Source organism: Stenella coeruleoalba (genome assembly GCF_951394435.1).
Source record: "Stenella coeruleoalba genome assembly, chromosome: 19".
Taxonomy (NCBI): domain Eukaryota; kingdom Metazoa; phylum Chordata; class Mammalia; order Artiodactyla; family Delphinidae; genus Stenella; species Stenella coeruleoalba.
The window spans coordinates 16,430,972-16,453,439 of NC_137165.1; the positions used below are offsets into that span (position 1 = coordinate 16,430,972).

At 49.0% G+C, this 22,468-nt stretch overlaps 1 protein-coding gene across 1 annotated transcript; it reads left to right on the forward strand.

Annotated features, from left to right (window-relative positions):
* Positions 1-15,609: 15,609 nt before the first annotated feature.
* On the forward strand, positions 15,610-22,401 carry SLC46A1 (solute carrier family 46 member 1). The gene is made up of 5 exons (XM_079905162.1): positions 15,610-15,946; positions 17,334-18,186; positions 19,301-19,384; positions 21,526-21,682; positions 22,219-22,401. Exons 1-5 carry the CDS (start codon positions 15,719-15,721, stop codon positions 22,274-22,276), a joined length of 1,380 nt encoding a protein of 459 aa, XP_079761288.1. The 5' UTR covers positions 15,610-15,718; the 3' UTR covers positions 22,277-22,401.
* Positions 22,402-22,468: the final 67 nt, after the last annotated feature.

Sequence of the window (22,468 nt, forward strand, 5' to 3'; positions counted from 1 at the left end):
TGGCTGCTTTTAGGACCATCTGTCCCAGTGCTGTGCTGTTCAGAAGAGAGCCTTGGGTAGACCCTGCTGGAGCTGGACCCAAGGTTACCCTTTGCAAACTGCACTTAATCTTTTCCATCGGGCTTCCTTTATCTCCGGAATCTATCCAAGTTGCAGCTGGGTAGAGATCAGGGTTTTCTCCTGACTGGCAATCAACTCACCTTCTGATAAGAGCGTATTGCTCTGCACGCCCCACGCCTCACTGTGTACAACCTTGGGAGAATCAGGATGCCTCTCCCATGCCGAAAGGGGCACACGTGACCCAGCCAGTCTCTCCATTTCCTGGAAACTGGATTCTTGAGAGTAATGGAATAGGGTTACAGCTGCTTTCTCCTGACAACAGTGTCCAATAAAGTGTGTCTGATGGTTCCTGCTGCCTGGATTCCCAGAACTGTCCTGCATCTTGTCTTCATTGCGACCTGGCTGTTCGGCTTTCTTTGTATTCTGAGAGTTACCCTTCCAGGGCCTTTAAACAAATCCTTTTTAAAAAGGCAGCCAGAATATGTTTCTTTTCCTTGCAACTAGAGAATGCTAAGTGACACATGGGCTGAATCTCACGAGATGACATCAAGTGTAAGGGATACTTGAAAGGGCCTGCAAATGGGTCCCAAAGCCCCTGCACGTGGGCCGAATGGTGGACACAGGAGCAGAGTGTGAGACGAAAGCTTGGGGATTCCCAGAATAACACAGCAGGAGCCAGCAAGGCAGTGAGAGTGCGCTTCCCACCCCCCCAATTATGGTTTAATTAATGAGATCAGGTAATGGGGACAAGCCAGGTGACGCTCACACGGCGTCCTGTAGAGTGATCTGTTCCTGCAAGACAGGTCACTATGGGGAGGAGTCTGGAAATCCCTTCAAAGGAGGAATAATTGGAGGAGCAGAGTTGTTCAGCCTGGAGCAGAGAAAGCACGTTATCTTAAACAATTACTTATTCGATCCTCTGACAATTATTCCTGGCATGTCAGACACGGCTATATAAGGAAAGACACATAACTTACAGTTTAGTGCCCTGATTCGGGGGAGCAGAGCTCTGTGGCTGTGCCTGCTCCAGACGGGGAGTGGGCTTCCTGGAGGAGGGGGGTATCTGAGGTGAGTCTAGAAGGATGTGTAGGAAGGAGTTATTCCCGGAAATAGGCAGGGAGGGAGTGATGGGCATGGGAGAGGGACTTTTAGGCAAGGGCAGTAGCAGGGGCCAAGGGCTCTATGGGAAATGGGCAGAGTGTCTTGCATAGAGTGGGTGCTGTGTGTGAGGGAGCCGGCACCAGATCAGAAAGAGCCTCAGAGGTCAGGCCAAGGGAACTATTGAAGGTTTTTAAGTAGAGAAGTGACACAGTAAGATCTGCTTTGTATGTGTGTGTGTGTGTGTGTGTATATATATATATATATATATATATATATATATATGTATATATATTTATTTATTTATTTTTGGCTGTGTTGGGTCTTTGTTGCTGTGCACGGGCTTTCTCTAGTTGCCTCGAACGGGGGCTACTGTTCGTTGCAGTGTGCAGGCTTCTCATTGTGGTGACTTCTCTTGTTGCAGAGCACAGGCTCTACGCACGTGGGCTTCAGTAGTTGCGGCACACGGGCTCAGTGGTTGTGGCTCGCGGGCTTAGTTGCTCCGCGGCACGTGGGATCTTCCCAAACCAGGACTTGAACCCATGTCCCCTGCATTGGCAGGTGGATTCTTAACCACTGGGCCATCAGGGAAGTCCAAGATTTGCATTTTTTAAAATATCACTGTGGAGAAAGATTTGGAAGCAGATGAAGCCTAGAATGTATGAGACAAATTAGGAGTTAGTTGGAATAGTCCGAGGAGAGAAGGGGCCTGGGCTGGTGGAGTGGCAGTGAGGGCAGGGAAGAAATGGATGGGTGAGCTTATTGGGGTGGTAGAATAAGGGGGAGGAGAGGAAAAGAACAGGTCACGGAAGGCCTCGTCCACCAGGTAAGACATTAAGTGGTGAGGGTGGCAGCTGGTCTGAGAGCCATCCTGGCCATGGCAACAGAATCTTGGGCAGTCAAATGCCACTTTGTCAGGACAGCTAGACTGTATCTGGTTTTCAGAGGCTGACATGCAGTAACCAGGCCCATAAGGGACTGCCTCATAGTTCCAAATACCAATGTGTTAACTCTTAGTAGGGAATCAAACTTCGGAAAATCTAAAGAGATCTTTAAAGAGGGACGAGAGTACATGTGCCCATCAACAGGCACTTCTACCCCACTCATCAAGGGCCCTGGAGGCTGGAAGGGTCATCAGGGGTCACCAAGGGAGAAGGAGAATGAAGGGGTGTGTGTGTGTGTGTGTGTGTGTGTGTGTGTGTGTGTGTGTGTGTGTAGACACTGTAAGGCTATTTATGAAGACTCTGAGCAACTTGTTGGCAAGGACTGTCAACTGAGGTCTCCATGCTGCCTGTGAAGTGAAGGCTCATGTCTGCCCAGTTCAACGTCTCTCATCCTGGAGTGGATAAATTACCAACTTTCAATAAGAACCTATTGTATAGCACAGGGAACTACTCAGTACTCTGTAATGACCTATATGGGAAAAGAATCTAAAAAAGTGTGGGTATATGTATAGGCATAATTGATTCACTTTGATGTACACATGAAACTAACAACAATGTAAATCAATTATACTCTGATAAAAATTAATTTAAAAAATTATCAAATTTCATCTTCCCTTTGATCTCCATTTCCTGGATGTCTTCCTCGTCCTATTTTGGTCCACTCTTTTCATATGACACATTTTTCCACTACAAGGAGTGCCTTATTTCTTACATCCTGTGGAAGTTAAGGATACAAAAGTTGATAAATAGATTTACATGTCATATGGTAGAGTCCATTCGTAGAGCTCATGAATGCTATAAAATTCCATATTACATAAATGTTTATGAGTATTTTTTTACAACTCAGCATTGTTTAATTTATACATGATTTTTTTTTTTTTTTTTTTTTTTGTGGTACGCGGGCCTCTCCCTGTTGTGGCCTCTCCCGTTGCGGAGCACAGGCTCCGGAACCGCAGGCTCAGCGGCCATGGCTCACGGGCCCAGCCGCTCTGCGGCATGTGGGATCTTCCCGGACCAGGGCACGAACCTGTGTCCTCTGCATCGGCAGGCGGACTCTCAACCACTGCGCCACCAGGCAAGCCCAATTTATACATGATTTTTTTGGAGAAACATTAAAACATTGTTTTTGCAACAAGTTAATGACATGAAAAAAAAGCAGACGCGGGGGATGGTAGGGAATGGAGAGACTGTTCCAGAACAAAAGAGATTTAAGAGCCGTAAGGTGCCCTTAAAATGCATTGTGTGGGCTTGTTTGAAGTCTAATTCAAACACATCAGTCATAAAAAGACTTCTTTTGGAAACAGTTATTGAATACCCAGTATTAGATCATGGCAAAGAATTGTTGTTATATTTTAAGGTATGATAATAGCATTGGGATTATGTGAGAAAATGTCTATATGTTTTAGAAATGTAAAATATGGGATGAAATGACAGAACAGAACACCATAATGTCTGGAATTTGTTTTAAAATACTTCAGCAAAGGACAAAAGTGAATGAATCTGCAGCAAGATTTTGGTAATTGCTGAATCTAAGTGATGAGTATATGGGGGGTTCATTGTGCTCCTCTGTTTTGTGTGCCTTTGAACATTTTCATAATCATAAAAAGTTAAAGATGGATTAAACAGTAGCAGCAATGAAAATTAAATTTCTAGGGTAATTTCTTATCACCCTGTTTTCATTCTCTCATCTTACTGAGGAGACACAGAAATTAATTTTAAGGTTGGGAATGAGGGCTTGCTGATGCTGATTTTTCAACAGGGATTTTGTAGAAGATTGAGTGGAAGATTGTGATGTGGATGTGTTTCAGTGACCTTTCTTGAAAATTTTCAAGAGGAAATATTAAACACTTCTTTGCTTGAGAAAGGGCTCTAATGGGCTGGTTGCCTGCCAACAGTTTTGAAGACCCAGGAAGCAGCAGAGAGCAGGAGTGAGTAGTCTAGCTTTGGAAGCAGGCAGATAGGGTTCCAGTAATGTCTTTGATCCTTAATTACACAGGACTTTTTTTTTTTTTTTTGCGGTACGCGGGCCTCTCACTGTTGTGGCCTCTCCCGTTGCGGAGCACAGGCTCCGGACGCGCAGGCTCAGCGGCCATGGCTCACGGGCCCAGCCGCTCCGCGGCATGTGGGATCTTCCCGGACCAGGGCACGAACCCGTGTCCCCTGCATCGGCAGGCGGACTCTCAACCACTGCGCCACCAGGGAAGCCCTACACAGGACTTTTGATAAGTTACTCAATCGCTAAAAGCCTCAGTCTTCCCCTCTATAAACGAGAACCGTAATAAGGTTTTATTAGGATTAGTTGAGATATTTCTGTGCTTGTCACATAGTGAGTAATCATTAACCATTAACTACTGTTATTATTCTTGCTGCATTTGGGTCACTGACATTTCTTTGTTGTTATTAATTTATTTTGTAATATGACTTTTTCAGTTTCCTAAGAAACATGCATATAGGAAAGAGTAGGGGAGATCCCACTCTCCGGAAGCTGGACGACTGCTCACATCAGTTTTTACCGGTTCTCTATTATTCATGGGAAACACCCAGGATCTCTCTGCAACACTGCTGCCTTTCCAGAAGTTGTTTTAGGATCCATAGTGGAGGGACATCTTTGCACTCGCAATTAACAGACTTAGAGTATATATGGAAAGCGATTCAGGTCCACACTTTGAAAACAGAGGAAATGGAAATAGAGTAAAGAAAAGAAAATACAGACTTAAAAAGGGATTCAGATGTACATATTGAAAACAAGAGTAATTGTAGAACACAGGTAAAGAATTTATCTGAAAGGAGATTCAGATACATATTCAAAAAAAAAGGAGGGGGGTCACGGTATTTGCTCTGAGGAATTAGGAATTCCTGCAAGAACCCTATGTTGGTATTCACCATCTGTGTTCCAGTTCATACCAGTGATCCTAAGGTGATTTATCCTGTGCTCCAGGTAGATGTTTTTGATCTTAATCCATCCTTTTATTTTTTATTTATTTTTTGGCTGCATTAGTTCTTCATTGCTGCGCGCGGGCTTTCTCTAGCTGCAGAGAGCGGGGCCTACTCTTTGTTGCGGTGCGTGGGTCGCTCATTGCTGTGGCTTCTCTTGTTGCGGAGCACGGGCTCCAGGCGCACAGGCTTCAGTAGTTGCAGCACGCAGCCTCAGTAGTTGTGGCATGCGGGCTCAGTAGCTGTGGCACACCGGCTTAGTTGCTCTGCGGCAGGTGGGATCTTCCCGGACCAGGGCTCGAACTGGTGTCCCCTGCATTGGCAGGGGGATTCTTAACCACTGCGCCACCAGGGAAGTCCCCCATCCTTTTAGAGACATCCCATTTCTTCATGTTTTAGATACACCCCTGGATACACAGTCCCATCATTTCACAGGCGTTCTTTATTTTTTTTCTCCCAGTTTTATTGAGATATAATTGACATACAGCACTGTATAAGTTTAAGGCGTGCAGCATAGTGATTTGACTTACATACATCATACCATGATTATCACAATAAATTAGGTGAACATCCATCATCTCATATAGATACAAAATTAAAGAAATAGAAAAAAATTTTTTTCCTTGTGATGAGAACTTTTTGGATTTGCTCTCTTAACTTTCATATGTAACATACGGCAGGGTTAATTATATGGCTCATGCTGTACGTTACATCCCTAGCACTTATTTACCTTACAACTGGGAGTTTGTACCTTTTGACTGCCTTCTTCCAATTCCCCCTCCCCCCACCTTTGGGAACCACAGATCTAATCTCTTTTCCTTTGTTTTTGAAGTAGAATTGACCTATAACACTATGTTAGTTCCTGTTACACAGCATAGTAATTTGATATTTCTGTCCATTTCAAAATGATCATCACAACAAATCTAGTTACCATATGTCACCATATAGAGATATTACATAGTTATTGACTATGTTCCCTACACTGTACCCTCCATACCCGTGACGCATTTATTGATATTTTGCAACTGGAAGCTTATACCTCTTAATCGCCTCACCTATTTCTTCCTCCCTCGACTCCTTCTTCTCTCTGGCAACCACTGTTTGTTCTCTGTATCTATAACTCTGTTTCTGTTTTGTTAGGTTTGTTTGTTTGTTTTGGTTTTTAGATTCCACATATAAGTGAGATTATACAGCATCTGTCTTTCTCTGTCTGACATTTCATTTAGCATAATACCCTCTAGGTCTATCCATGTTGTTGCAGATGGCAAGATTTCATTCTTTTCATGGCTGAGTAATATTCCGTTGTATATATATACCACATCTTCTTTATCCATTCATCTATTGATGGGCACTTATGTTGCTTCTGAACATTGGCTAGTGCATATATGTTTTCTAATTAGTGTTTTTGTTCTTCGGATAAATACCCAGGAGTGGAATTGCTGGATTGTATGGTAGTTCTATTTTTAATTTTTTGAGGAACCTCCATACAGTTTTCCGTAGTGGCTGCACCAATCTACATTCCCATCAACAGCGCACGAGGATTCCCTTTTCTCCATATCCTCACCAACGCTGGTTATTTGTTGTCTTTTTGATGACAGCCATCCTGACAGGCGTGAGGTGACAGCTCATTGTGGTTTTGATTTGCATTTCCCTGATGATTAGTGATGTTGAGCATCTTTCCATGTGCCTGCTGGCTGTCTGTATATCTACCTTGGGTACATGTCTGTTCAGAGTTTCTGCCTATTTTTCAATCGGATTGCTTGTTTTTTTGATGTTGAGTTGTACGAGTCACAAGTCTTCTTTTAAAATATTTAATTAATTAATTTATTATTTGGTTGCGCCAGGTCTTAGCTGCGGCAGGTGGGCTCCTTAATTGTGGCATGTGGGCTCCCCAGTTGTGGCATGTGAACTCTTAGTTGCGGCATGCATGTGGGATCTAGTTCCCTGACCAGGGATTGAACCCGGGCCCCCTGCATTAGGAGCGTGGAGTCTCAACCACTGTGCCACCAGGGAAGTCCCACAAGTCTTCTTTTAAATTTGCCCTTTTCTTTCACTGCTGAACACCTGTCACTCACTCTCAGGGCAATGAGCTCTCACCTTGGCCCAAACCCATTGCTCTCAGGTGCCTGGTGGCGTTCCGTCTTTTATCTGAAGTATATACTGCAACAGGGTCAGCTCAGGGTTTTCCCTTTTCCCATTCAGTCTTATAAAATAAGGGCAAATGTCAACCAAATGTCAAAATAACTGCATAGAAAAGCTAAGAATGGGGAAGGCTAGTGAGACAGCCTGAAGTGTTGGTTTGGGAGGGCTGCGAAGGTGTCCCAGATTAGCCTCTGACAGCCGACCTAGAAGCGTTGGAGTGTTTAAGTACGAAAGGGTCAGCGCTCGAACCGTGGAGGGCAGCTGTCTGCCTTGACAGGTTACGCTGTGGGGATGGGAGAGTGCGTCTGCTGCTGTCATGAGCGAGCCGGCCAGGGTTGGCTGGGGTTGCACCTTCTGCTTTCTCTCCCCCACTGACTGGGTTTCAGCCTCAGATATGCTTCCCTGAAATTACATCGGTCTCTGATATCAGGCCTGCCTGTCCCTAAAGCTTCAGTCCCACCTCTGAAAGAGGAGCTAATCTCACCCCAGATGTGTTGCATCTTGCTTGTTACATTCTCTAAGGGTGAGCTTATCAAGGGCCACGTTTGCTTCAGTCCTTCGTATTAAATGCCCGGCTGATCTGTCCTTAACCCATTGTGATCTGACTTCTACCCTTCCTGTGGAGCCCAATATCCAGGGCACAGGACAAAAATCTCCAATAACCGAGGCCCCATAGCAACTGTTGCCATGGGCTCTCCCGACCTAAACCGGACAGCCCCCAACTCCATATTAGGAAAAATGTTCACCATGTAGCATCCTGACCAATCACCTAATGCCATCCTGCCAGCAGGAATTTTCTTTGTCTCGAGGCTCTGAAAGTTGGCTGCTGGCCCACAAAGGGGGTGGGCTCTCCTTTGTCTATCAGGAAGCTGGCCCACTGTATTTGCAGCGCCCCTCACTAACACTGCTCTTTGCTCTCAATAAACTCTCTTCTAAAATACTTCGTGTCTGGAAATTCTTCTTCCAACCCATGCACAGATCACAACACTTCCCTTCCCTTGTCTCACCTGCTGAAACTTCTGGGGCACCCAGCACTGACGTATCGCACATGTCACCAATGTCAGCTGCAAATTCTTCCCTCTTGGCTTCCTCAACATTCTCCTCTGCTTCTCCTCTTCCTCCCTCTCTACCTACTCCTTCTTCCTCTGTCCATCTGAACTCATTGTGCACCTCACTGCCTCCTGCCCAGGCTCCTTGTCACTTGTCCTGTCCTCTCAGGAGGGTCTGTCCACCCCCATGGCTCTCTCTATCAGAGGCGGCTGACTCCCAGCTCTGCCCTTCCTCACGAGCTCTGGGTGCACCTGCCCGTGGGAGCCCCCCTCCACCAGGATGTCACACACGGCCACCTCGAACTCAGTAAGATCCAAACTGAACTCCGCAAGGGCATCATCTGGCCCCTGCTGACTTCTCTGGCTTCACACTCTCTCCCCTTTGTTGTAAGGTGTAGCAATACCAGATTGTGGTGGCCTTACAGCTAATTAAATCAGCAAAGTATGGGAGGAAACAGAATATTTTTCAGATCCTTGGAATAGCAGCTTGACATAGTATCACAGTGATTCCATCTGCCTTCTGTTCAGAACCCATCAATACAGGCCCCAGAGAGACTGGGATCCTGTTCCCAGACAACGGCAGAGCTCGGTAAAGGGGCTGCAATCTTGCTGGCCTACAAGGCCAGGTGTTCTTTCCATGAGTGAAGGTGATGGCGGGGGAGTGGTGAACTGGCGAACACACACCCCACCTCAAAACAGGGGACAGTCTCTTTCTTTTCTTTTTTTTTTTTTTTTGGTGGGATCTTAGTTCCCTGACCAGAGATCGAACCCGGGCCCACAGCAGTGAAAGCACCAAGTCTTAACCACTGGACCACCAGGAAATTCCCAAGAGATCATATTTGTTTAATGGGGAGCACAGAGCAGTTCCCGAAATGGAAGCCAATTATTACTGTATCAGCACTATCGATACATCTATGAAAAGAGCATGTTTATATGGTCAGCCTAGGAAAACAGGGTACATGAACACCACCAAGGAAGGGAAGAGCGAGCCTGGTTGATGGTGCCACAATCACTTCAGTCCCCAGACAGCTGTTCTCAGTGGTGGCTTCCCTTGTGCAGGGAGAAGATAGCCTGCCCCCAGCCCCTCAACCATCCTCCTTCCTTTGGCTCTGATTCCTGCTCACCCAGCACCTTTCTGATCAGTAATTCCATCACCCATTTCCCTGTACCGGGAACAGGCAGCCCTAGATGAGCAATGTGGCCAGTACAGTCTGTGAACAGCCTTCTGGTTGGCCCCCCAGTCTCGTGTGAGTTCATTCTCTGGTGCACTCAGAAAACCAGGTGCTTGAGACCATCACCGCTGGGGTTCTGAGCCCGGAACTGAGGAAGGGCCTGAGCAAAATTGTTCTTCCTCTGAACCCCTAGACATTACCCTCATGGTCACCCCCCAACTGGGTCAGCCATGAGGAACTCCTGCAGGGCCTCCCAGAAATCAAGAAGCCTGGGTTCAGTTACCTTATTTGAGAATCCAGGGAAAATAAAAATGAACACTTGTCAAGACAGGTTTTTTGGGTTTTTTTTTTAATAGCTTTATTATTTTTTTTATTTTTATTTTTTTGGCCGTGCTGCACGGCTTGTGGGATCTTAGTTCCCCAGGCCCTCGGCAGTGAAAGCACGGAGTCCTAACCACTGGACCACCAAGGAATTCCTAAGACAGGTTTTTTTTGTTTTTTGGTTTTTTTGCGGTACGCGGGCCTCTCACTGCCGCGGACTCTCCCGTTGCGGAGCACAGGCTCCGGACGTGCAGGCTCAGCGGCCATGGCTCACGGGCCCAGCCGCTCCGCGGCACGTGCGATCCTCCCGGACCGGGGCACGAACCTGCGTCCCCTGCATCGACAGGCGGACTCGCAACCACCGCGCCACCAGGGAAGCCCCTAAGACAGGTTTTTATAGTACATTTTTTTTTTTTTTTTTTTTTGCGGTACGCGGGCCTCTCACTGTTGTGGCCTCTCCCGTTGCGGAGCACAGACTCCGGACGCGCAGGCTCAGCGGCCATGGCTCACGGGCCCAGCCGCTCCGCGGCACGTGGGATCTTCCCGGACCGGGGCACGAACCCGTATCCCCTGCATGGCGGACTCTCAACCACTGCGCCACCAGGGAAGCCCCTATAGTACATTTTAAACATTTACATTGAATAAATTAACACATTTTAAGACACACAACAGAATGCTGTTTAACTGTGCTATTCACGGGATAATTGCATGGACCTGCCTTTCCCAGGGCGCAGAAAGCCCTCTATTTCTTCTCTCTGTTCGCCTGGTGACTCCATTTCACCACCTCATGCTTCAAAATTCAGCTCCTCTGTTGTGAATCCTTCTTTGACTTCCTTGTGAGGACGTTCTCTGAACTGATTTATGCAACTGCATACTTTTCTTATTGTAATTTGGAAGTGGTAGTGCTGCCTCCCACTGGCCTGGGAATTCCCTGAGGGAAGGGATTGTGTAAACGCTAGTATGTAACCCCAGCACCTGGTAGTGAGCTTGGCAAGCAGTCGATGCTAAGTGAACCGGCTGGAGGGATGGAAAGATGAGAAGGTCCTATCAGGGACAAAGTGTTTAAAATGAGACCAAGAGCAGGAGTCCCAAGACAGGAAGTGGTCTGGGGAAGCTCCCCAGTCGGGTAAGTGGCTGGGGAGCTGTGCCTGCAGCCCTGCACTTCTCTGGATCCTGGACGGCCTTCCTGTCTAAGGCTCAGCTGGTCCCCTCACCTGGGACAGCCTCACTTCTTTCTGGTAAAATCCCTGCCCATCTTCAAGCTCGATTCAACAGTAACCACCATCCGTGGCACCTGGACCCAGTCACACAAAGTTCAGAGTTGGCATGTGAGAAGCAACAACTCGAAACAGGAAATGTTTTTACCCTATCTAAAAACAAGAACAGCTCTCCAGAAGCTGTGGTTGGCCACTTGTGAAAAGGAAGCAGAGGCTTTGGGTGGAAGTCATGACAAGACTGCCATTTGGATGAGGAATCTTTGCTGCACTTTCACAGTGGTTGGTTGTAAGACAGTGCTCTACGGGCATGAACCAACTGGGAGTGAAGAAACCATTGTAGCTTCCAGGGGCTTCTCCAAAGCTGGTCTACAAAACTTACTGAGCACATGGCCCAGGGCTAGACAAAACTGTCATTAGATACTTTTCATTCCTGAGGCCATGGCAGACAGAACTAGTGGATCACATGACTCCTTCCCACCAAGCCAGAGAAGCAGCCCATCTCAATGTTGCAATCCAGGCAGCTGCAATCAATCGACTGAGGTTGGTGCATGCCATCAAATCTATTTAACATTTCATTTTATCGCGTGCCAGGCCCATTGCTAGGAGATGCAGAGATGAATAAAACAATGTCTCTGGCCTCAAGTCTGGAGGCAGGATGTGGGTAGGGGTTGGGAAGAGACAATCCTGTGAACACAATCCTGTGAACATAACCAGGTGAAGTCTAAAACCAGAATTAGATGTCTGAATACGGTCCTGTGGAAGCACATACTAAGCAATGATTAATTCTGCCTGGAAGTACGGTCCAGAGATGGGTCTTGAAGGATGAATAGGAGTTGACTAGGCCAAGCAAGGTGGGAAGGGTATTCCTGGCAAAAGGACTAACATATACTAAGGCTTGGGATCCAGAAAACACTGGAGTGGGAAGAGGGAGAAGGAAACCTATACCCAGGGTGGGGAGGTCTTTTCCCTGCATCTCTCTAAGCCACAGATATGACATCTGTGAAAATAATAGTACCTACCTCATAAAGTTGTGGTGAGGGTTGAATAAGATAATATGTAATGCCCCCACACAGTGCCTGGTTCAAGGAAAGTCAGCTCCTTTTTTTTTTTTTTGGTGGTACGTGGGCCTCTCACTGTTGTGGCCTCTCCCATTGCGGAGCACAGGCTCTGGACGTGCAGGCTCAGCGGCCATGGCTCACGGGCCCAGCCGCTCCGCGGCATGTGGGATCTTCCCGGACTGGGGCACGAACCAGTGTCCCCCGCATTGGCAGGCAGACTCTCAATCACTGCGCCACCAGGGAAGCCCGAGTCAGCTCCTTTTGATGTCTCCAGAATACCAAGGGGCAGAATTCCGTGGCAGTCCAGTGGTTAGGACTCCATGCTTTCACTGCTGAGGTCCCAGGTTTGATCCCTGGTCGGGGAACTAAGATCCCACAAGCCTCCTGGCATGGCCAAAAAAAATAAACCAGAATACCAAGGGACATGAAGTTGATCTCTGCCAACAGAGCCAGGTTAGGTTTAAAGTAGGAGAACATCAGATTTTTTTAATGTTATATTTTCCATGACTAAAATGCATGTTTATATTAGAAGAGTTGAAAATATTTTAAAAAGAGAAAGAAGAAAAAAAAACCAGTCTGAGGATTGTAACCTGGGAGACAGTCTTTCAGAAAGCTCTGAGGACTGTTCTACCTGTTATAGAAGCTTTTGAGACAAAAGGTTCTACATCAAAGTAACATATTGACAGTTTCCATAGTCCAAGAAGGCGAGTAGTGGGTTATTTTGACCTCTTTACAGGATTGAGAAAGAAATGTCTCCTAAAGAGTTACCTTGCTTGTGCCAGGAGAAAACTGCTTTTTTTTTTTTCAGGGGGCGGGGGGTGACTAGGCATTGCTGTGTCTTCTCAAGGGATCTAGTTAATGTATCATACAGCTGCTCATTGCACACTAAAGGGAGGGGGTGGTGGCTCAAATGGGCAGAGAGAGAATTTTATGGTTAAAAATGTTCTCGTCCTGCCTTGCAAATATTCTTATTTTATTGGTTAGAAGGGGCTTCTCGCCACGTGGGCACCGCAGGCTCCAGCTCTGGGACGAGCCACACCCTGTCCCATTCCCAGAGATGGACCTTGGCCTTCCATCTCTCAGTCTTAGTTCTTTATCTAGGAAATGATTCTAAGATTTCAGCTGGGCACCCCTTCCTCACTGTAGCTGACCTAACTGGGCCAAGCTTTTGTACAGGTAGCGGGGAGGGAGGGGAGGGAGCCAACCCAGGGGCTTGTATGTTTAATGTGCCATTTCCTGTCTCTAGGAAGACCACAGGGTGGTGATGGCTGTGGGGAGCTTGGGCATCCTTCAGTCCACTGGTATCTAGCCAGCATCTACCTAGTTTGAGGCTCGGACTCCTTTTGGCTCAGGGGAGGGGGGAGAGTCAATAAGCCAGCAACAAGCCCATGCACAGCCATGATGGCCAGAAACAGAGCTCTCACCACCCCAAGAATCAGGCCTGTGGGTCATGGCACAAGGCTTGCCTCCAGAAATCCACTCAGCTGCCCCCTTGACAGGGAAGGCAGCCTTTCCTGGCTCCGCTCCTTCCAGACCAGGCCAGTCTTCTGAATTAGTACCCTCAGAGTCCCACGCTCTTCTCCTTTAAAGGTCTTTCCGCAGTTGAAATCTTAGTAGGATTTTTTTTTTTTTTTTTTTTTTGCTGTACGCGGGCCTCTCACTGTGGCCTCTCCCGTTGCGGAGCACAGGCTCCGGACACGCAGGCTCAGTGGCCATGGTTCATGGGCCCAGCCGCTGGGCGGCATGTGGGATCCTCCCGGACAGGGGCACGAACCCGTGTCCCCTCCATCGGCAGGCGGACCCTCAACCACTGCGCCACAAGGGAAGCCCTAATAGGATTCTTTGATGTCTCTCCCCGACCATTCTAGAAACTTCAGGGCCTGGTTGAGGGCTTTGTTTCCTCACTGCAGTCGACTTGAAAAAAATGCACAACATAAGAGCTGTGAGTTGAGTTTATTCAGTTTCTCACTGAGCTCTGAGAAACTGTTCCGAAGAGGTAACGGAGGAGCCGGGATATATATATAAAATTTTTTTGTATGTCTGGGACCATGCTGGGGGGGTGGGAGGGGCTCTGGAAACACAACAGTGTAAAGAAATAAAATGTTGCCTGTCATTCCAGTTCTACAAGGATCAAGCCGTTAGCCACTGCAGTCGCCCACCCAATGGAAAGAAAAACACCTAGTCGAACATAACAAGATTACTGCTAACCACAAAGAACAGGCATCTTAAGTTAATGATTGAGTACTTTTCTATGTTTGGGAAGACACAGGAATCTAGGGTGACTGAATTTTTTCTTCAGATGTGTCTCTTAACTACCTAGGGGCGGTGTCCAAAGCACAGAATTTCCCTCAGGTGCACTGTGGGCGGATGGATGGTGGGGGACCGCAGCGGCTAATGGCTGATTTCCAGAGCCTCCCCTAGGCATTGTCCCTGACATACAAGGAGCACTCAACAAATGCACTGATAAGGGAGAAAGCCAAGTAATACCGTTCCCTTTTACCGGCAATAGAACTGGCCCAGACAGGAGATCCAACTGCTTTATGCCCCTATTTCTATAGTAGGAGGACCAGGGAGCACAAGCCCACACCTAAGGGCCTCCCAGGTCCTCCACCTTCTTCTCCTCCTCCTCTGCTCCTCCAAGGGCACTGCAGAGCCAGGCCCCAGCCCCAGAAACAAGATAAGCTTCCCAGGGAAAGATCCTGTGGCAGGAGGGGAGCAAGTGACAGCCTGTTTATAACAACAACAGCACTTACAATGTATCAGACGCTTTTTCCACAGCAACTTTTTGAGGCAGGTTCTATCAGCACCACCATTTTAAAGGTGAAGAAGTGGAGGTACAAAGAGCTAAATGGCATGTCCAAGATAGTAGCGGGGCCTAGGTGATGGAACTGAGGCAGTAGAGTTGGAGGCTGCACTCTTATCCACTGAGTCGCCCCTGTCACAGCGCAGAACATCAGCATAGACATCGGAAGTCATGTGTTCTTGGGCTTCCCTGGTGGCGCAGTGGATAAGAGTCTGCTGGCCAGTGAAGGGGACACAGGTTCAATCCCTGGTTCCAGGAAGATCCCACATGCTGCGGAGCAGCTAGGCCTGTGTGCCACAACTACTGAGCCTGTGCTTTAGAGCCCAAGTGCCACAACTACTGAAGCCCCCGCGCTTAGAGCCCGTGCTCCGCAACAAGAGAAGCCCCCGCTCTCTACAACCAGAGAAAGCCCTCGTGCAGCAACGAAGACCCAACGCAGCCGAAAATAAACAAAAAAAAATTTTTTTTTAATTAAAAAAAAAAAAAGTCGTGTGTTCTTCTAGCTCAGCCTTGAGTGTCCAATGTCCTTGTTTCTTCATGAGTCAATTGAGATCCTTGATAACATCTAGCCAATAGAGTTGTTGGGACATTAATGCACTTAGAGTTTAGTACAGTGCCCAGCACATAATAAGCGATCAATGAATGTTAATTATTGATATTCTTGTTACTGTTATGGGTGTTCTGCACCTGAGGAATGCAGGGCTGTATCCTGGCACGGTCTGCAGTTGAGGTCACTCTGTAAACCAGGGGTACGGGGTCCCTCGCCTCCCCTCCCCAGCCCAGAGAGGGAGGGGCCGAGAGGAAGGGGGCCCACCACTCCTGGCCCCGCCCCACCAGGCTTAAAAAAAGAAAAAAAAAAAAAAAAAAGATGCTGGGCGCAGGCGCAGAAAGCCGAGCTGTAAGCCTAGCGGCAGCTCAGCATGGAGGGACGCGCGAACTCCCGGGGCGAGTCCCGCGCCTGGCCCGCCGGGCCCGTGCTGTGCCGCGGCTGCGTGGAGCCTCTCATCTTCCTCGCCAACTTCGCCTTGGTCCTGCAGGGCCCGGTCACCACGCAGTACCTGTGGCACCGCTTCAGTGCCGACCTTGGCTACAACGGCACTCGTGACAGGGGCAGCTGCACCAACCATAGCGTGGACCCCACCGCGCAGGTAGGGGCGGCAGGGAGAAGCGAGGAGCGTGCCAGGGGCGGGCCCTGGGGGCAGCGGAGTGGGCGGGGCCTGCGTAAAGGTTGGGGGCAGCCCAGTGGGTTAGGATATTAGGTGGTGGGCGGGGCCGGAGCAAAGTTGGGGCTTGACTGAGAAATGCGTTGCGGGGATGCTTAAAGTTGATCTAGGTAAAGCGAGTTTGAGGGTTAACAAAAGAGGGTGTCCACTGAAAAAAAATGCATAAACTGAGGGACTTCCCTGGTGGCGCAGTGGTTGGGAATCTGCCTGCCAATGCAGGGGACACGGGTTCGAGCCCTGGCCCGGAAAGATCCCACATGCCGCGGAGCAGCTAAGCCCGTGCGCCACAACTACTGAGCCTGCGCTCTAGAGCCCGCGAAGCCTGCGAGCCACAACTACTGAGCCCACGTGCCACAACTACTAAAGCCCGCACACCTAGAGCCCGTGCTCCGCAACAAGAGAAGCCACCACAGTGAGAAGACCGCGCCGTGCAACGAAGACCCAACACAACCAAAAATAAATTTAAAAAAAAAAAAAAGCACAAACTGAAAGTTGAGAATTATGTTTTATTTGGCAGACTTTCTGAGGACTCAGGCCCGGGAGGCAGTCTCTGAGATAGCTCTGAGGGACTGTTCCCAAGGGGTAAGGGAGGCGCCAGGATATATAGGAGTTTTGCAATAAAAACCAGGTAGTTGGAACATCAAAAGATTACTGTTAATTGAGGAAAACCAGACATCTCAAGTTACTGGACTTTTTTTTTTTTTTTGGCTGCACCACCTGGCTTGTGGGCTCTTAGTTTTTTAACCAGGGATTGAACCCAGCCCCAGCCGTGAAAGCACCAAGTCCTAAAAATTGGACCACCAGGGAATTCCCACGAGTCAATGAATTTAGCACTTTTCTAAGTAAGGGAAGATGCAGGAGCCTGGGCTTATTGAAATCACTCCTCTGATATGCACCTTCGCTCTCTAGAGCCAGTATCCTGTTCTGTCCCATCCTGGGTCTGTACTTGGGGCTGGCTGCAGTGGCTGAGGGCTTGGCTGTCGGCAGCCTGTTGGTCTCCATCCTGAGTTACATCAGGGCTCAGCATCAGGGGCGGCAGTAGTGGCTGAGGGCTCGATGGCCGCAGCATCCATTGTTTGCCGATGCGGCAGGCAGCAGTTTTCATTCACAGTGCTAAAAGTAAGAGAACGGATCTTGCCCATTTCCCATACCCCTCCAGTGTCAGTTTTTAAGAGTTGTACTAAAATTCTCTGAGGTTTAGGGCTCCAGAGAAAGTCCTCATCCCTGTATCTCCCAGGTTGGTGATGGTGTGGGCGATGGGCAGCCCAGAGTGAGGAACGGCACCCCGGTAATAAGACTCTTGCCTCCGCAGAAAGTGGAGACGCTTACCTCCCACTGGACCCTCTACATGAACATGGGCGGCTTCCTGGTGGGACTCTTCTCGTCCACCCTGCTGGGTGCCTGGAGTGACTGTGTGGGCCGCCGTCCGCTGCTGGTGCTGGCCTCCCTCGGCCTGCTGCTCCAGACCGTGCTGTCCATCTTTGTGGTACAGCTGCAGCTCCACGTTGGCTACTTCGTGCTGGGCCGCATCCTTTGTGCCCTCCTCGGCGATTTCAGCGGCCTCCTGGCTGCTGGCTTTGCCTCCGTGGCAGACGTCAGCTCCAGCCGCACCCGTACCATCCGAATGGCCCTGCTGGAAGCGTGCATCGGGGTGGCAGGGATGCTGGCGAGTCTTATTGGTGGCAACTGGCTCCAGGAGCAGGGTTATGCCAACCCTTTCTGGTTGGCCTTGGCCGTGCTGATTGCCATGACTCTCTATGCAGCATTCTGCTTTGGTGAGACAGTGAAAGAGGCGACACCCGCCCGGCTCTTCACACTCCGTCACCACCGATCCATCGTCCAGCTCTATGTGACCCAGGCCCCGGAGAAGTCCAGGAAGCACTTAGCCCTGTACTCGTTGGCCATCTTCGTGGTGATCACTGTGCACCTTGGGGCCCAGGACATCCTGACCCTCTATGAGCTGAGCACACCCCTCTGCTGGGACTCTAGGCTGATTGGCTACGGTTCTGCGGCTCAGCACCTGCCATACCTCACCAGCCTGCTGGGCCTGCGGCTTCTGCAGTACTGCCTGGCCGACACCTGGGTGGCTGAGATCGGTCTGGCCTTCAACATCATGGGGATGGTGGTCTTTGCATTTGCTACCATTACACCCCTCATGTTCACAGGTAAAGTGTGTGTGGGTTCAGGGACCGTTTGTCTCAGAATTGCTGGGTGAAAACTGGGGACTGGCCACCTGCTGCCGCCAAATGTAGTTCATGCCCATGTCTTCGGAAACATCACTGTGCCCAGACAGACAGACAGACAACTAAGAAACCTCATAAAAATGCCATCTTTGTTATACAGAAAATATAGACCTTCAATAGCCAAAGTAATTCATTCACATTACCAGCCATAAATATTGTTAGTAAGATAGAGCCAAAGACAAAAATATTGCTCTTACACTAATTGCTCCACTCCTTGGCCTCCCACAGCCTATATTCCTGGTGCTCTTAAGCAAAGTCCAAGCCATTAATGCCTTGATACTCACTTCTCTGATAAGAATCACAGGACCTATCTCAAATATCCTTGGTCAGCTTCTTTGGGTTTTTAAAAAAGCCAGTCTTCTCAGACCGCAGCTATCAAATTCCTGCTTGTGTTAGTTCTTCTTTTCTTTCTTTCCTTTTTTTTTTTGGTGGGAGGGGGCAGCTGCGAATGAGGAAGTTAGCTTTCCTGAATGGACAGATTTATTTTAATAGAGCCCTAAAATGTGTACAGTCAGCCATTCTGTAATCACAGATTTCCTAATGTGGCCGCTCGCCTGGACAGTGCTGACGGGGACCAGGTACCTTTTTCTCCTGCCCACAGCATCTTCCATGGACTCGGTGCTGGGCTCAACGCCTTCGGGGGCGCAGAGATGTTGAAGACACTGTCATTGCCCTGGGATTTGGGGGCCTTTCCCCTGAAGGGGCCCTGGGGGGCCTCATCGTGAATGCACTTCACAGGCACCACTGTTTTTTAGCAGTTTGCAGTTTTTGTTGAGGAGGTAACAGTTGCACAAGGGAGAGAAATGGTTACGAAGGAAACAGTGTAAGCCTGTGAGTAACTAAATGTCAAGGGAAAAGGAACTTGCATTTACTGTGTGCTTGCTGTGCCCCATCATTGTCTCCTTCCCCGTCAGGGAAGTTCTTCCTGTGTCCAATCCGAGTCCCTCATGGGGTAGATACAGGACCTCTGCTACATCTCACTTGGGCACCCCTCTCCCCAAGCCCATTTCCTTGATGATTGTTTCTTTCCTCACAGGGTACGGGCTCCTCTTCCTGTCGTTGGTCGTCACGCCTGTCATCCGGGCCAAACTCTCCAGGCTGGTGAGAGAGTCAGAGCAGGGTGAGTATCAGGGTGAGCCTGTGTCTGGCTCCTCACGCCCAGTGTTTCCTGAACTGCGCAGAGGGTAGCCACGGGCCAGGAGGCAGCTTACCTTCCTCCCTCCCACCCTGGAGAAATAAGTAGCCAAGACAACTGCATTGCTGTCACAGCGCCCAGGGCTGGCAGGGAACCACAGCGATTTGGATTTTCAGACCACAGCGTTGGAATTTGCAGTCAGCAGCGTGCGATTATGTTCTTTTGCATAAGCCAAGCAGAGGATTTACTCTTTCCAGACTTCAGCTTTTCCATCTGTAAAATGGATGTGACGATGCCAGAGTTCCCTGCTTCTCTGGGGTCAGAGTGTCCAACTTTGTGATGTAGGTTTCACTGTCTCCACGTGGCGATGAAGCAGAGGCCCAGAGGGTTAAATTGATTCACCTGAGGTCACTCAGTAAGTGGTGGAACTAGGATGCACACCCAGGTCTGTTTCTAAGAGCAGCAGATCTGGGGATCTGGGTTTTAGTCCTGGCTCTGTCACAGCGGCTCTGTGATCTGGGCCTGTTTCCTCATCTGTAACATATGTGAATTGCTCTTTTTTTGTGTGTGTGGGGGAGGGGTTCTTTTATAGTTTTTTAAATTTAATTAATTAATTAATTTTTGGCTGCATTGGATCTTCGTTGCTGCACGTGGGCTTTCTCTAGTTGTGGCGAGCGGGGGCTACTCTTCGTTGCGGTGTTCAGGCTTCTCATTGCGGTGGCTTCTCTTGTTACAGAGCACAGACTCTAGGTGCACAGGCTTCAGTAGTTGTGGCACGAGGGCTCAGTAGTTGTGGCTCGCAGGCTCTTGAGTGCAGGCTCAGTAGTTGCGGTGCTCAGGCTTAGTTGCTCTGCGGCATGTGGGATCTTCCCGGACCAGGGCTCGAACCCGTGTCCCCTGCATTGGCAGGTGGGTTCTTAACCACTGCGCCACCAGGGAAGTCCTGTGAATTGCTCTTGATGACACCTGTAGGCCCTTCGAGCTCTGACAGTCTGATAGTTTAATCTCAACTTTTGTTGGGCTGTTGCTTATTTTGCAAAATTTGTGTTCTGCTGGCATATCGATTCTATTTATTTTTAAATTTTTGGCTGCGTTGGGTCTTCCTTGCTGCGCGCAGGCTTTTCTCTAGTTGCAGTGAGCGGGGTCTACTCTTTGTTGCCGTGCGCGGGCTTCTCATTGCAGTGGCTTCTTTCGTTGCGGAGCACGGGCTCTGGGCGAAAGGGCTTCAGTAGTTGTGGCTCACGGGCTTAGTTGCTCTGTGGCATGTGGGATATTCCGGACCAGGGTTCGAACCCGTGTCTCCTGCATTGGCAGGTGGATTCTTAACCACTGTGACAGCAGGGAAGTCCCATGCTGTCATATCTATAAAGAATAGCTTATCAGGCCTCTTGGTCTTAGATCCCAATCCGGAAACATGTGGCTCATCCACTTTTTCCCATCTGCCCTGGAAGTAGGATCTGGTGATGGCAGAGACTCTGGTGCCATGTATAGCCCACCATGGGTTCTGTTATCCTCAGAACCCATGTGCCTTCATTCATTCACTCAATAAGCATTTTTCTAGCACCTTCACTGTGCCCAGAGATGCCAAGGGGAACAGGAGAAAAGAACAGCTCTTACTAACTGCCTGCCTTCAGGGGGCCAGGCCCTGTGATAGGTGCATTACATGCGATTATAGTGTTACCAACAATCTATGAAAGGTATTATCCTTATTTAACAGAAGGGGGACAGAAACCCAGAAAGATAAGTGTCTTATTCGGTGATCACACAGCTGATAAGTGTTGAAACTGAGAATTAGCCCAGAAATTTATCCTAAACAGGAGATGATTCCAAAGGGGATAAACCTAAAACCATTTTATCAGACTTTATCAGACTTTTGCTAGGAGATATCACATGTACTTGTAATATAGAGGTTTAATAACAGCCATTTGTTTTGTAGCACAGGTGCTTTCCATGCATGACCTCATCGAAGCCTTATCACAACACATGATGTAGGAGTCATAGCTGAGGAAGGTGACACTCAGAGAGGTTAAGTGACTTGCTCCAGGTCACACAGCTGCGAGGTAGTGGTGTCAGGATTTGCATTTGGGTCTTTCAAATTCCTGAGTGTGCTATTTATTTCTTCACAGGTGCTCTCTTTTCTGCTGTGGCCTGTGTGAATGGCTTGGCCATGCTGACAGCCTCCGGCATCTTCAACTCGCTCTACCCAGCCACCCTGAACTTCATGAAAGGCTTCCCTTTCCTCCTGGGAGCTGGCCTCCTCTTCATCCCGGCCGTCCTGATTGGGTAATGCAGGGCCCTGACCCAGGCTCAAAATGGACCCCTTCACCCTAAATGTATCCTCTTCTTCCTCCTCCTTCCAACCTCCTCAGTCCTGGAGCTCTTCCCCTGTGGTGTCTCAGTCCCAGCCTGACTCTCCCCTTGCAGCTGGTTGCCTAATCGTCTGGGAGCGATTCCCCGGTAGCAGGGCAGAGGCTGGTAGGGGAAGGGTCAGGCTCACAGTGCTTCTTGGCAAGGCTATGTTCTCGCACCCAGTTCCCCTCATCCCCCTCCATTCCCATTTTACAGATGGAACTACGGTGGCAGAAATGTGCTAAAGGGAAGCCTGGAGAGCTTCCTCGGCTAGTTGTGACCGGGCCACATGCTAACCTGACCCACTTGTTTCTTCCCCCAGAGCCCTCTGTCTCTGGACATTGTCTTCCACCTCTCAGCTTGGGGAGGGGGATACCTGGACCAGCCCATCCGATAAAGCCTGTGTCACTTCTCCAGGAGTTGAGGGTCCCCCCGTGTTAAATCTGAACTCTCTCTCTGGTCTCTCACAGGATACTGGAAAGGGCTAATCATTGCCCTGAATTCCAGCAGTTTTCCCAGAGCCCCTGATCTGCCTGGACCAGAGGGCAGGGGGCGAGAGGAGCAACGTGAACGCCAACCAGCTGGAAGTACACGCCTCTGGGTCCCAGTCCTCAGCAGCAGCGGCAGCTCCCCTCAAAGGGCAGTGTTCACCTTGGCCCAGGTGGTCAAGCTAGACCAAGGCCCCCACCTCATCCACGCCGTGCCTGCCTGTGATTCTAG